Below are 14,272 nucleotides of genomic sequence, written 5' to 3'. Positions count from 1 at the left end.
CCTGAATATATCATGTGTTCTTTCAGACTAGTAGAAAGAAAACAACCAAAATACACATTTAAGTGTTTATTTTATAGCATTTTTTATCCACTTCAGCAGCTCTTACATACAAAATTGCTCTTTTATATCTATCCATATTCTGAAGGTTTTTATAGAGAAGTTTGTTCATATATTATTTGCCTAGTTTATACTTCAAATTTTATTCATACAGCCCCAAATCAGAAAAAGTTGGGACAGTATGGAAAATGCAAATAAAAAACGAAAGTAGTGATTTCTAAATTTACTTTGACTTGTATTTCATTGCATACAAAATGAACACAAAATATGTCATGTTTTGTGTGGTCAACTTCATTTCATTTGTAAATATACGTCCTTTCCTGTCATTCTGACCTGCAACACATTCCAAAAAAGGTTGGGACAGGAGCAATTTAGGGCTAGTAATCTGGTAAATTGGTTAAATAATGATGTGATTTCAAACAGGTCATGTCAACAGGTGATTGTAATTATGATTTGGTACAAAAGCAGCATCCAAGAAAGGTGTAGCCCTTTAGGAGCAAAGATGGGCCGAGGATCGCCAGTTTGCCAACAAATACGTGAGAAAATTATTGAAATGTTTAAAAACAATGTTCATCAAAGAAAGATAGGAAGACATTTGGATATTTCACCTTCAACAGTGCATAACATAATCAAAAGGTTCAAGGAATCTGAAGGAATTTCAGTGCGTAAAGGACAAGGCCGCAAGCCTAAGCTGAACAACAGTGATCTCCGATCCCTCAGGCGGCACTGCATCAAGAATCGTCATTCATCTATAAGTGATATCACCACATGGGCTCAGGACTACTTTGGGAAACCTTTGTCAAGTACCACAGTACGTAGTTACATCCACAAATGCCAGTTTAAACTGTACTGTGCCAAAAGGACGCCCTATGTTAACAGTGTCCAGAAGCGCCTTCGACTCCTCTGGGCTCTGAGGCATCTGGGATGGACCATCACACAGTGGAAACGTGTACTGTGGTCAGATGAATCAGTATTTCAGGTATTTTTTGGGAGAAATGTACGCCGTGTGCTCCGGACCAAAGAAGAAAAGGATCATCCAGACTGTTACCAGCAACAAGTCCAAAAGCCAGGGTCTGTCATGGTATGGGGTTGTGTCAGTGCCCTTGGCAAAGGTAACTTGCGCTTCTGTGATGGCACCATTAATGCTGAAAAGTACATAGAGATCTTGGAGCACAATATGCTGCCTTCAAGAAGACATCTTTTCCAGGGACGCCCATGCATATTTCAACAAGACAATGCAAAACCACATTCTGCACACATTACAAAGTCCTGGCTGCGGAGGAATAGGATACAGAATTGGCAACCAAAATTGGCATACGTGTTTATTTTGAGAAAAAAAAAAAATCATGAGGAACACGTTAAATAATGTGCTGTTGTATTGTCTGCAATGAAATACAAGTCAAAGTAAATTTAGAAATCACCGCTTTCTTTTTTTATTGCGTTTTCCATACTGTCCCAACTTTTTCTGATTTGGGGTTGTAAAAATATGGTGAAAATGTGTTTTTTTAAGTGATAAAAAAAGAAATTCATAATCCAAAAAAACTCTCTTGTCTCATAATGTCTCATTTGCATTTTGAAACAATATTTCAGAAAACTTGTAATACAAAATAATTGTCCTAATATACTGTGATTAATCAACCGGAGTAATCATATTAAATTAGTTATTTGTATCCTACACTATAAAAAATAGTTTTCAAAATTGTAACTATAACAGATTATTAGAGTATATTTTAGAAGAAAATTCAGTGTGTTACTTGCAGATTCTTTGTAATTATTTGAGAAATTTATTAGCAGCTTTTTTTTTGGTGAAACTTTCCAAAAATGCTGAATTTGATAAACCCTAAACCAATATATTTAACTGTAGTGTTTTGCCTTAACTAATGTTAACTGGTTCAAGATGATTCTAACTCTTGCTCTGCTGTGAAAGTCATTCAGCTGAAAACTCACCTTTTGGATTTTTAAAATACTTTATTTAGGACGAAAAATTTGATTTGACACTTCTACCTGACCATGTTTTGTTTCATACATATCAAAGTTATCTGACATTATCAAAATGAATTTGTTCTGACACAGTTTAACAGAGTTCCTGTCATATTTTATTACCATTTACAAAACTATAGCGAATAAACTCTGAAAATGTGAGAAATGTTGAAGGTGTTTGAATACATTTTGGTTTGACTGTATATTAATACACACACACACATATACATATATATATATATATATAGATCTGTATTATAACCTCTGAAGCGGACATAATCATGATAATGTATGTACAAAAGTGTAATTTAACCTTAGCATTGGTTGCATATTCTGATAGACAGCAGTATTGTTTGTTGCGATCAGATTCATTCATGATGAAGTCAGCTGTTTGTATGAAGTTGGGTTTGTGCTTAAAGGAGAAGTCCACTTCCAGAACAACAATTTACAAATAATGTACTCACCCCCTTGTCATCCAAGATGTTCATGTCTTTCTGTCTTCAGTTATAACGAAATCATGTTTTTTGAGGAAAGCATTTTAGGATTTTTCTCCATATAACGGACTTCATTGGTGCCCTGATTTTGAACTTCCAAAATGTAGTTTAAATGTTGCTTCAAAGGGTCTTATCTAGCAAAACGATCATCCATTTTTTTCAAAAAATAAAAATTTGTATACTTAAGCATAAAAGCTGGTGTAGCACAGGCTCTGGGATGCGCGTTCACGATGCTGCGATTTAGTGATGGGTCATTCTTGAATGATTCTTTCATTTTAAACAAATCTTTAATGTGACTCGCGAAGAATGAGTCGTCTCGGGCAGTGATTCGTTCAGTTGCGCACGCGCAACATCCTATTAGGTTCTGTACTGGAATTAGTTCACCTGTTTCGAGTGGTTTGTTCATCTTATGGGTCACGTGATGAACGAACGACTCAAACCTGAAAACTTGTCAGATAAGAGGTGAGGTGAGCTAATCATAGACTAAAGACCCAGGTAAACCATGAATGAATCTTTTCTGTGTAAGCAGTAGATGTGTTAGGGAAGTAACCTGTAACATTTTAATTATATTTTGCTAAAATGAATGGAATGACTCGAAAAAAGATTTGTTCATTTTGCTGAACGAGGCTCAAAAGTCAGAGTCGGTAAAATGATCCGAACTCCCATCACTACTATGAATCATGTCTAAGTTCATCGTCTGTGTACTCCGGCTCAAAAAGGCAGAGAATGGCGAAAAACTCCATCTTATTTTCGCCCGACATCGTTGTATCATTTTGTTTGTAAACAGTGTTTGACTTACTTGCACTTTCTTAGTCTTTGTGCATTCGTTTTGTAAACACTGGGTCTGTAGCTCCACGTGACCTTTTGATGTGATTCAATAGTAAGTGGACGCGCATCCCTGTGCTATACAAGCTTTTGTGCTTAAAAAGTATACAATTTTTTATTTTCTGAAAAAAATGACTGATTGTTTCGCTAGATAAGACCCTTCTTCCTCATCTGGGATTGTTTAGAGCCTTTGAAGCTGCATTTAAACTACATTTTGGAAGTTCAAACTCAGGGCACCAGTGAAGTCCATTATGTGGAGAAAAATCTCCACATAATGGACTGAAGACAGAAAGACATGAACATCTTGGATGACAAGGGGGTGAGTAAATTATTTGTGAATTGTCATTCTGGAAGTGGACTTCTCCTTTAACTGGTTCATGCAAAAACAAATCATGCATAAATTACACTATGTTGTTCTGAGGGAAAGTTTGATCTTAAAGAATGTGTTTGTACCTCAGCGTTGATGAAATGGACCTCGGCTAGCAGACGCAGCAGATCTCTCTGTGTGTTTGGGTCGGTCTGGTTCCCCTGATCTGGACTCGCTCTGTTCTTATGTTCACCTGTCATCAGACACGATTCAATCAGCACAACCTCTAGTCTCATAAACTGGCCAAATGAGTCATATTTCAACATCAACAGTGCACAAAATGCCTTCAAACTAAATTATACTGTCAATAATGACAACAGATTATAATCAATTCTAGTTTGTTCTGACATGATTTCTTAATTGAAACATTGCCAACTCAGAAAAAAACACCCAGATCTGGTGATTAATGACACTTTGATTAAGTCTCGTCTCATAAAAATGATCATTTGACATGGTTTGAAATGCAGCATCCAGCAGCTTGAGTCATTTTTGTAAATAACACAGTTTATTCGGCTATTTATCAGAATCACTGAAGCCCTGAGGCTGTGATGAACTAATCAGTCACTTTGGCACGATCTAATGATTTAATGAAGCGATTCGACAACATCAACATCATCATTCAACATGACGAAGCTCAGGAGACTCAAAGCTTTCGTTCAAGCCCGAGGCTTGTAAAACATTAATGATAATCGATAGATTGAATCACTGAGAGGACTTCATCATCTGACCTTCACTTCTCTGTATTTTTCAGCCTTGGCATTGCTCATGGATTATTAAGGCTTAGAAGAAAGGGCTTGAAATATAAAGCTAAACAAATCTTTAAAGATAATCAATAAAACCAGAAAACATGCAGTAAAAACATAAGCTGAAACTGATTCATTCTACACTTAAAATCTAGGAAAAATGTAGACAAGCTTCCCAAAATCAGATTAGTTTTTTAACTTTAAAATTTAAACTTAATTCATTGTGTTACTTACAGAAGACCATAAATAGCAGAAAAAAGTAATTGCAACTTTTTTTTCTTGCAATACTATATTTTATATCTTAAAATTCTAATAAAAAAAAAAAAAAACAGAATTACAAGATATAATTTCAGAATTGTAAAATATAAAGGTAGAATTTCAAAATATAAACTAAATATACATTTTTCTAATAATTGCTCATCTCATCTTTCAAAGAAAAGAAAAAGACTTGGAACGGTGAGATACAAACTTGCAGTTGCAAGAAATAAAGTCAGAATTGTCAGATAAAAAGTTACAATTAGCTTTTTCATTTCTGATTTTGTCAGAAACAAAGTAAAAGAAAAAAAAAGAACAAAAACAAACAAACAAACAAACAAACAAACAAAAACAATCACAAGATGTAAACTCTGCATTGCATGGAAAAAAGCCAACATTTTGATTTTGTATTTTGTAATTATGACATCTTTACTTAAGAACTGCCCATTTATATCTTAATTCTGAGTTTATATCTTGCAATTGTGACTTTTTTCCGAATTGTGAAAAAAAGTCAGAATTGTCAGATTTTTTTTTGTGCAATTGTGAAATTTACTTCCAATTTCTGAGTGAAAACTGTTATTATTTAAAAGGTTTTTTTTTCTTTCTTTTTTTAAGTTTTAAATAAAGATTATTGGAGTGAATTTTATAAAAACTGTTTAAAATTAAAATTTTATTCAATGTGTTACTTATGGAAGACCATAAAACAGAAAAAGACCAGAAGAACAGAAAATAAAAAAAGATAATTGCAACTTTTTATTGCACAATTTTGACTTTCTTCTTACAATACTAAGCTTATAAATTAAATTTCGAGAAGAAGAAAATTAGAATAACAAGATATAATTTCAGAATTGTGAAATATACAGGTAGAATAAAAAATATAAATTTAATTTTTTCCAAGAATTGCTCATGTCTTCTTTCAAAGAAAAGAAAAACAAAGTTGGAACTTGCAGTTGTTAGAAATAAAAATAAGAATTTTCAGATTTAAAAAAAATGCAATTAACTCTCTATTTGCAATTGTGAAATTTACGTCCAATTTCTGAGTGAAAACTGTTTTCACAGCATTTTTTAGTGTATGCCATTATTCTAGTTTTGTGTCAGAAACTAATAACAATGTAAAAGAAAAACAAAAAACAAAAACAAACAAAAACAACTCACAAGATGTAAACTCTGTATTGCATGGAAAAAGTTTCTATTTTGTAATGATGACATTTTTACCTAAGAATTGCACATTTATATCTTAGTTCTGAGTTTATATCCTGCAATTTTGACTTTTCTCAGAATTGTGAAAAAAAAGTCAGAATTGTCAGATAAAAAGTTGCAATTAACTCTCTATTTTTCTTTGCAATTGTGAAATTTACTTCCAATTTCTGAGTGAAAAATGTTTCCACAGTATTTTTTTAATGTATGCCATTAGTGCCACCAAACCAAATTGCAAAAAAAGATCTAATTTTTATCTAATTTTGTGTCAGAAACTAATAACAATGTAAAAGAAAAACAAACAAAAACAAATCACAAGATGTAAACTCTGTACTGCATGGAAAAAATTTTAAATGTTGAGTTTCTATTTTGTAATGATGACATTTTTACCTAAGAATTGCACATTTCTATCTTAGTTCTGAGTTTATATCTTGCAATTTTGACTTTTCTTATAATTGTGGAAAAATAAGTCAGAATTGTCAGATTTCTTTACAATTGTGAAATCTACTTTCAATTTCTGAGCAAAAACTGTTTTCACAGTATTTTTTTTTTTATTGTATGCTATTAATGCCACCAAACCAAATTGCAAAAATAATGATCTTGTCAAACAGCAGGTTGTTCGAGACGCTCAAACATGCGTCCCAGTGTTTCAGTCTTCAGGGAAATCAACCAATGAACACCTTCCAGTCCCTATTGTGCATCTGAACATTAAACTTGGAAACCTGAAATTATTTTAATATTACACACATCAGCTGTAAACTTATTTTGAAAAATGTGGCTTTTTCACCACATGCAGCAGCTCCACATCATTTCATTACTCCTGGCTCTCGCGGGAATCACTTACTCGTGTTTTTCCATCGTCCGTCATCATAAAGCAGACAGAAGCGACAGGCTGCCCGGCACACGTCAAAAACCTCCTGTTTTCGGGCGGTCTTGGCCAACGACCCCCATAATTTCACCCTGACAAAGACACAGACATCACAGAATGGACACGAGAGCACACAATTCAATCTACTGTTCCCTCGGTGTCTCTGCTTCAGTCATACGAAATAACGAACGCCTCCTTTAGCTTTGCTGGTTTTATTCGCATGTTTCTTCCTTGTGGAAGAAAATAGAAAAGAATAAAGCTTTTTCCACCATAATGACGTCCTGGTGGGCCCGTATATTCCTGGCCTTGAGAAATGCACAATGATGAAGTCCAGGGTGAAGCTGAGGGAATTCATAGCTTGCTTTATTTTAAAGAACACATTCAGGACACATGACTTTTGGAAAATTAGCTCTATTTTTAGAAACAAAAACGACTTTTTTTTAAATAAAGAAATCTCTTCTGCTCACCAAGGCTGCATTTATTTATTATTTATAAATGCAGTCTTGGTGAGCAGAAGAGACTTCTTTTAAAAACATTAAAAATCTTTATTATTCCAAAATTTTCACCAGTAAAAATAATGTGTCTTGTAAATGTGCAAACAAACACACCTTTCTTTGTCATCCAAGCTCTTATCAAGTCCATCCAAATGACCTTTGACCTTCTGCACACAGGTGCTGTGATGTTGTGCTTTAGCAGCAAGCAGTGCCAGATGATCTTGAGCTCCGTCATCTAGAGAAACAACAACATAAAACAAAATCAGCTCAATCCTGACAGTCATCGATCTTTAAAAGCATCGCCAACACTGATGAATCTGCTGTCAGTGGAATTGCATGAATTGCCCTCGGGCCTGACGCCTCTCGTAGAGTTTAAAATCAGTTGTTCAATAAACAAAATCATGTAAATAATATTAAGGTCATCGTGAGCTTCAGGCTACAGATCTGCAGGCGCAGCTGAAAGCATCATCAGATCTGAGATCTGAGGACAAACATCATCATCATCTTTAGTGGGTGGCATAAACAAAATCTCATTTCACAGTATGACTCATTTCATTTAATAACAATATATCATAATATAGTTATTTTTGCTGGAAAGTCTACAAAAAGATAGTTCGCATATAAAATAACCTTGAGATAAAATACTGATTTATTAATACAGCCACACAACTAAACTGTTTCATGCTTTGCCTAACAAACACCGCTTACTATCACTATCAAAAATACAGTAAAAATGTGAAATATTTTTATAATTTAAAACAGCTGTTTTCCATGTGAATCTCTGTTAAAATTGAATTTATTTTTGTGATGCGCAGCTGAATTTTCAGCATCATTACTCCAGTCTTCAGTGTCACAACATCCTTAAATAAATTAAATTAAAATAAATAAATAAATTAATTAAAATAAATAAATAAATGTTTACCCTGTTGTACTGTTAACGTTGGCATTTTTTTAAAAATTGATTTTAAACACGTACACTATCAACCCACTAAAGTTTCTGAACAGTAAAATTGTTAATGTTTTTTTAAAAAAGTCTCTTCTGCTCATTAAGCCTGCATTTATTTGATTTAAAATACAGCAAAAGCAGTAATATCAGAAATCATTCTAATATGTTGATTTACTGCTTAAAAAACATTTCTGATTATTATCAATGTTGAAAATAGTTGTGCTGCACAATATTTTTGCAGAAACTGCAATGCATTTTATTTTCCAGGATTCACAGATGAATAGAAAGTTTAAAAGAACAGCATTTATTTGAAATAGAAATATTTTGTAATATTATAAATATCTTTACTGTCACATTTGATCAATTTAATGCATACTTGAAAAAATAAAAGCATTAATTTCCCTTAAAAAAAAATCTTAAACTTCTGAAGTTATATATGCACTGCGGTAAATTCTCTCTTTTTTACTGTTGCATGATATACTGTTTTATTCTGCCCAGCTGTAATCATGCAACATTAAACAGCTCATACAACATTAAAACACTAGATTTATATTTTCTGAAGGAAACGTCAGTCTTAGCACGGCAGCTGCAGAATCATGTTAAATTATGATGTAAATCAGTGTAAAGAGTTTTACAAGGCTAAATATGTAAGAAACAAACAATCTTAACTTTGTGTGCAAACACATGTAAGATAGAAAGTCAACTGGAATTCAGTACGCAAATCATCCTATGCAAGTTTCTGCATATAAGCCCAAATATCTGAAATATAACGTTTACATACACACACACTCAAAAAAAAACAACTAAAATATATAATGATTTATGATATGCACGTAGAGAACAGCAGAACATGCACTACACAAAAGTGTATAAGATGACTGTTGTTTGATAATATTCTCTAGAGAGCGCGCTGATGTTTGAGAGGCGCACAGATCAAACGCTTCAGTCTGTCTGCCGCCGGCTGTCGGCTCGAGGGAAATGCCGGGAGAGCAGCCATTGATTACACACTGACTTACGGGACCAAAAGAGGGCAGGATTGATATTCCACATGTGGATCTGACATGGGAATTTGTCAAACAGCACTTCTGCTCTGTCTGACGCTGCAATTGGTGTCTGCTAGCCAAACCTTTGATTAACGCCATCAAAACTGTTCCACATTTCAGCTGATACTGCGATGAGAATTTATGTAGAAAGAAAACTAAATATACAATGCTAATTGTATCGCTTATCAAGAATAGTATCAGCATAAAGTCTGACAATTGAGATTAAATATGCACATAACCTTTGTTTTTACTGTCAGCATCCAGGACGGTTTGGAAAGCATCAGGTGCCAGAGCGATTCCAGCACTAACCAGCAGTGGCCGTCGCTTTCTCAAAGCATCACGTCCACTTCCCTCTTTAGCCTGTAAAGATGACATTACATAATCAGTATAGTACATTAACCACTGCTCTGATGCAAAACCTAGAGACATGCCCAAATAAACAACACAGTAAGGCATCAGTGGTAGGGAATTCACAGGCAAAATATTTTTTTTTTTTTAAGTATTCTTCAAAATGAATAAAAATAGTGAAATTCACCTGCAATAATTAATATGTTAAATAATACAAATATCCTTTATGTATTTAATCCCATTTTATCAACTGATGTCTTTGCTGCGAACCTTCGATGATCCAACTCAAACATGCTAATAAACAAAAATTACTCAAGATAATCTAACATTTGTTTTCCTTTTTTATTGCTGAAGAGTTGACATTTGTCTTCTGCGGTCTACTGTACAGACATGAATTTACTTTTTCGGTGTGAAAAGGCTTTTACATTTGCCAAAAATAGAATTTTTTAATATTAAAAACAAACAAGCAAGCCCTGCCCAGATTTAAAACGTAACGCAAAAGTAACGCAAAAGTTTCCATAAAAAGTAACTAAGTAATGTAATTAGTTACTTTTTTAGAGAGTAACTCAATATTGTAATGCATTACTTTTAAAAGTAACTTTCCCCAACACTGATCACCAAGGCTGCATTTATTTGAAAATAGAATAAAAAGTTTGAAATATTATTAAACTTTCAAACAGATGTTTTCTGTGTGAATATCTGTTAAAATGTAATTGATTACTGTGATCAAAGCTGAATTTTCAGCATCATTACTCCAGTCTTCAGTGTCACATGATCCTTCAGAAATCATTCTAATATACTGATTTGCTACTCAAAACATTTATGATTATTATAAATGCGGCCCAATATATTTTTTTGGAAATCATCATACATTTTATTTTTTAGGATTCACAGATGAATAGAAAGTTCAAAAGAACAGCATTTATTTGAAATTGAACTTTTTTGAAACATTATAAAATGTCTTTACTTTCACTTTTGATCTATTTAAAGGAATAGTTCACCAAAAAATGAATATTTGCTGAAATGATTTGTAGAAACCTGTCATTCCATCACTGTCTCACCAATGGATCCTCTGCACCGAATGGGTGCCGTCAGAGAGTCCAAACAGCTGATAAAAACATCACAATAATCCACAAGTAATCCACACTCCAGTCCATCAGTTAACATCTTGAGAAGACAAAAGCTGAAACAAATCCATCATTAAGACATTTTTAAGTAAAATCCGAGTCCATAAACCATAATAACACTTCCTCAAGTAAAAAAGTGGTCTGGTCTGAATCAGGCGAGAAATCTGTACAGATCAAGCACCGTTTACAAGCCAAAACAGCTATAAACTTTAAATCTTTTGTCTTCTCAAGATGTTAACTGATAGACTGGAGTGGTGTGGATTACTTATGGATTATTGTGATGTTTTTATCAGCTGTTTAGACTCTCATTCTGACGGCACCCATTCACTGCAGAGGATCCATCGATCCAAGTGATGGAATGACACATTTCTCCAAATCTGATGAAGAAACAAACTCTCCTTTTTAAATGCATCTTTGTTGAATAAAAGTACTAACATCTTTCCAAAAAAAAAAATCTGACCTTAAACTTTTGAACAGTAGTGCTTTTCCAATTTTGGTCAAATTCTAATGCAGCATTTCTTGTATAATGTACATCAAAGTCACGTCGCGGAATGCAGAGCACTGCAAAACTAATGAGGTTTCATTTCAGGATGCTGCTGAAAGGACGGTTCATACAGGACACATTCTTTGTGTTTTATTTTTAGTTTACCGTATGTATACCTACATCAGACAGACGGCTTTGGTCATTGCGTCGCTTCTTGCTGTTTTTCAAGCATCTCACGCTGCACTTTTAAGATGCGACGCCAAGTCTAAAAATAGTTCTTTTGAGAAACTTTGAAAAACACATCACAAGATGTTTTGTTTCACACTCCGCCTGGCTGCTTTTGTATTCCAGAGCAGTGAGTGAACCAACGGCCCCTCAGCAGTCAGCTGTCTATGTGGGCAGGAGAGCCGCTCATTAAGTGAATGTCGTGGCGGTGAAGCACCTGCTGTATGAGTTTGGCGGCATGCTCCTCCGGCCGTGTGGGAGTGCTGTGGACAGAGGAGCGCAGCTGGAGGAGGCGTAAGGAGGAGGAGAGATGCTGGGAGTGAGGATCCAGCTCTAGAGCTTTCTCAAGATGTTTCATGGCAGATTCCAGCTTTTCATCCTCCTCGTCTATAGCGGCCAGTTCAGCATGAACCTGACACAACACGTCCAGCAGCAAACTGTGGACAAACACACACAGTCATTTAGACACTTTAGTTAGCTGTTAGCAGTTTAGTTTTTAACTTTACAACTAGTTTTCAGCTTATCAGTGATAGTTTACTTGTTAGTTTACAACCTGATTATCAGTGATAGTTTAGTCTTTAGTGTACAACTTGATTATTGGTGATAGTTTAGTTTTTAGTTTACAATTTGGTTATAAGTGATAGTTTAGTTTTTAGTTTACAGCTTGATTATCAGTGACAGTTTAGTCTTTAGTTTACAAATTTAGTTTAAAACTTTATTATCAATGTTAGCTAAGTTTTTAGTTTAGTTTTTAGTTTACAGCTTGGTTATCAGTGATAGTTTAGAATTTATCAGTGATAGTTTAGTTTTTAGTTTACAAATTTAGTTAAAAACTTGATTATCAGTGTTTTTAGCTTGCAGGTTTAGTTTACCTAAAACTCGACTATCAGTGATGGTTTAGTTTTTAGTTTATAACTTGACTACCAATTGATTATCAGTGATTATTAGTTGTTAGTTTACAAATTTATCTTAAAATTGATTAGCAGTGATAGCTAGGTTTTTAGTTTAGTTTTTAATTTACAACTTGATTATCAGTGATAGTTTAGTTTTTAGTTTATAACTTGAATACCAGTGATAGTTTAGTCTAGTTTACAACTGGATTGTCAGTAATTGTTTAGTTGTTAGTTTACAAATTTAGGTTAAAACCTGATTAGCAGTGATAGCTGTTTTTAGTTTACTTTTTACAACTTGGTTATCAGAGAAAGTTTAGTTTTTAGTTCACAGCTTCATTCACAAGGGACAATAAGCGACAGCTTAATACAACATGCAACAAAAATAAACATTGTCAAAATAAACAATAAAACATAATGCAGCATGTTTCAAAATAAGTTCAATTGTTCATAAATACTTTATAAATAACATAAGCTTCAGTTAGTTCCTCACACAAAACAACACTTGACTTCAGAAAATGTAGAATATGGTGCATAAGACTAATTTTAGGATTTTTTGAAGTGATTTTTTTTTGTCTTGTTTGGAGCCTCTGGTCACTGTCTGCTTTCATTATATGAAGATGTCTTACATCCAGCTAAATACATGTCTCTTTTTATGTTCTACACAGTAAATAAAAATGGATTTTTATGACATTTTCAGCTGAGCTATTCTTCTAATGACTATCCAAAAGAAGACCTAAATAAAACTGAACTCAGGGGCCAGTTGCATAAACTTAGCCTCTATGTTAAGACAGTGTCTTAAGAGCTAGTTTGACCAGCTAGCAGTTAGCCAAAGGGTAATCAGTCTTATTTTTTGGATTCAACTTAGACTAATCTACATTTTTATGTAACTGAATTTAAATAATGACGACCAGCTTTAAAGAAAAAAAATAGCTGGCTTACTTTTAAGACTAGTCTTAACCTTTTATGCAACTGGCCCCAGATCCCCACAGTAAACAGCGCTGAAGTGAAAGGAACACGTTTCAGACCTGTCGGTGTGGTCCAGCGCTCGTGCGAGGCTGAGCAGGGGTTTCTGGACTCTCTTTCGTAGGTTTTGTTGGAGGAGCGGCAGACATGCGTTCCACAGACACGCACACACCGCTTGAATCGCACGAGCGTCTGCCTCCTTCAGCGCTTTTTTGCAGCAGCGCATCCAAACGCACGATTATGCTCAACCGCAACTGCAAGAAACAAAAACGCCACTCAAAACAAGCTTTCTGATATTTTATTAGACACGCACATGAAACAGACCTTCATCTGAAAAAGCACTCAGCACTTGCGGCTTTTTTTAGTGGAGATGGTCATACTGTTCTTGTATGGTCGTTTGCACAATATAAAACATTTCAAGCAATTACGTTTTGCATCTTACTTTGGCGTCTACTTTGGCATTTAATGCAAGCTTTGAGATTTAAGGATTTTGCTTTGAGATTTATTTTATAGCACCTGAGTTTTACTATATGTAATATACTGTGTGTGGCACTTTGGCTAAAATTAGCAAATGAAATGCAAAATAAATGCCATAAAAATGTATATATTGCAGGAACAGTACAGGAGCAGGTGGGACAGAAATCATTGGAGTTTGGAAGCAGGTGCAAAAACACAGTATATGGTTCACAAATCAATATTAATATCCTGTTCAAACCATGATTTCCCAATATGTTCCCAATGCCTGAAACTAAACAGTCCACAACAATAAAACACTGAGGTCTTATGGGTAGGAATGTTTACTCAGTAGATGAATATAATAGGAAGCAGCACCTCCACACTGGATCTGGAGTAATTCTCCATTCCGTCTCTGTGTTTGTTAAGCTCGAGCTCACACTGCACACACTCCGTCATTATGCGCTGACCGACCTTCAGGAAAACAACACAACCTTTGAGTTACAAAAA

The 14,272-nt window shown here is 34.3% G+C and overlaps 1 protein-coding gene across 1 annotated transcript in view; it reads right to left on the bottom strand.

The window, feature by feature from the left end:
• LOC127175370 (cilia- and flagella-associated protein 46) overlaps window positions 1-14,272 on the bottom strand; it is a 112,535-nt gene that overhangs the window by 81,610 nt on the left and 16,653 nt on the right. Inside the window, 8 exon segments of the mRNA XM_051126403.1 lie at window positions 3,810-3,916; window positions 6,763-6,878; window positions 7,395-7,515; window positions 9,509-9,629; window positions 11,671-11,890; window positions 13,372-13,520; window positions 13,522-13,563; window positions 14,141-14,236. Coding sequence (XP_050982360.1) covers window positions 3,810-3,916; window positions 6,763-6,878; window positions 7,395-7,515; window positions 9,509-9,629; window positions 11,671-11,890; window positions 13,372-13,520; window positions 13,522-13,563; window positions 14,141-14,236 — 972 coding nt within the window.

This window comes from Labeo rohita, chromosome 13 (genome assembly GCF_022985175.1).
Source record: "Labeo rohita strain BAU-BD-2019 chromosome 13, IGBB_LRoh.1.0, whole genome shotgun sequence".
NCBI classification, from domain to species: Eukaryota; Metazoa; Chordata; class Actinopteri; order Cypriniformes; family Cyprinidae; genus Labeo; species Labeo rohita.
Note: the sequence above shows the minus strand (reverse complement) of the source record. Positions and strands in the feature narration are given on the sequence as shown.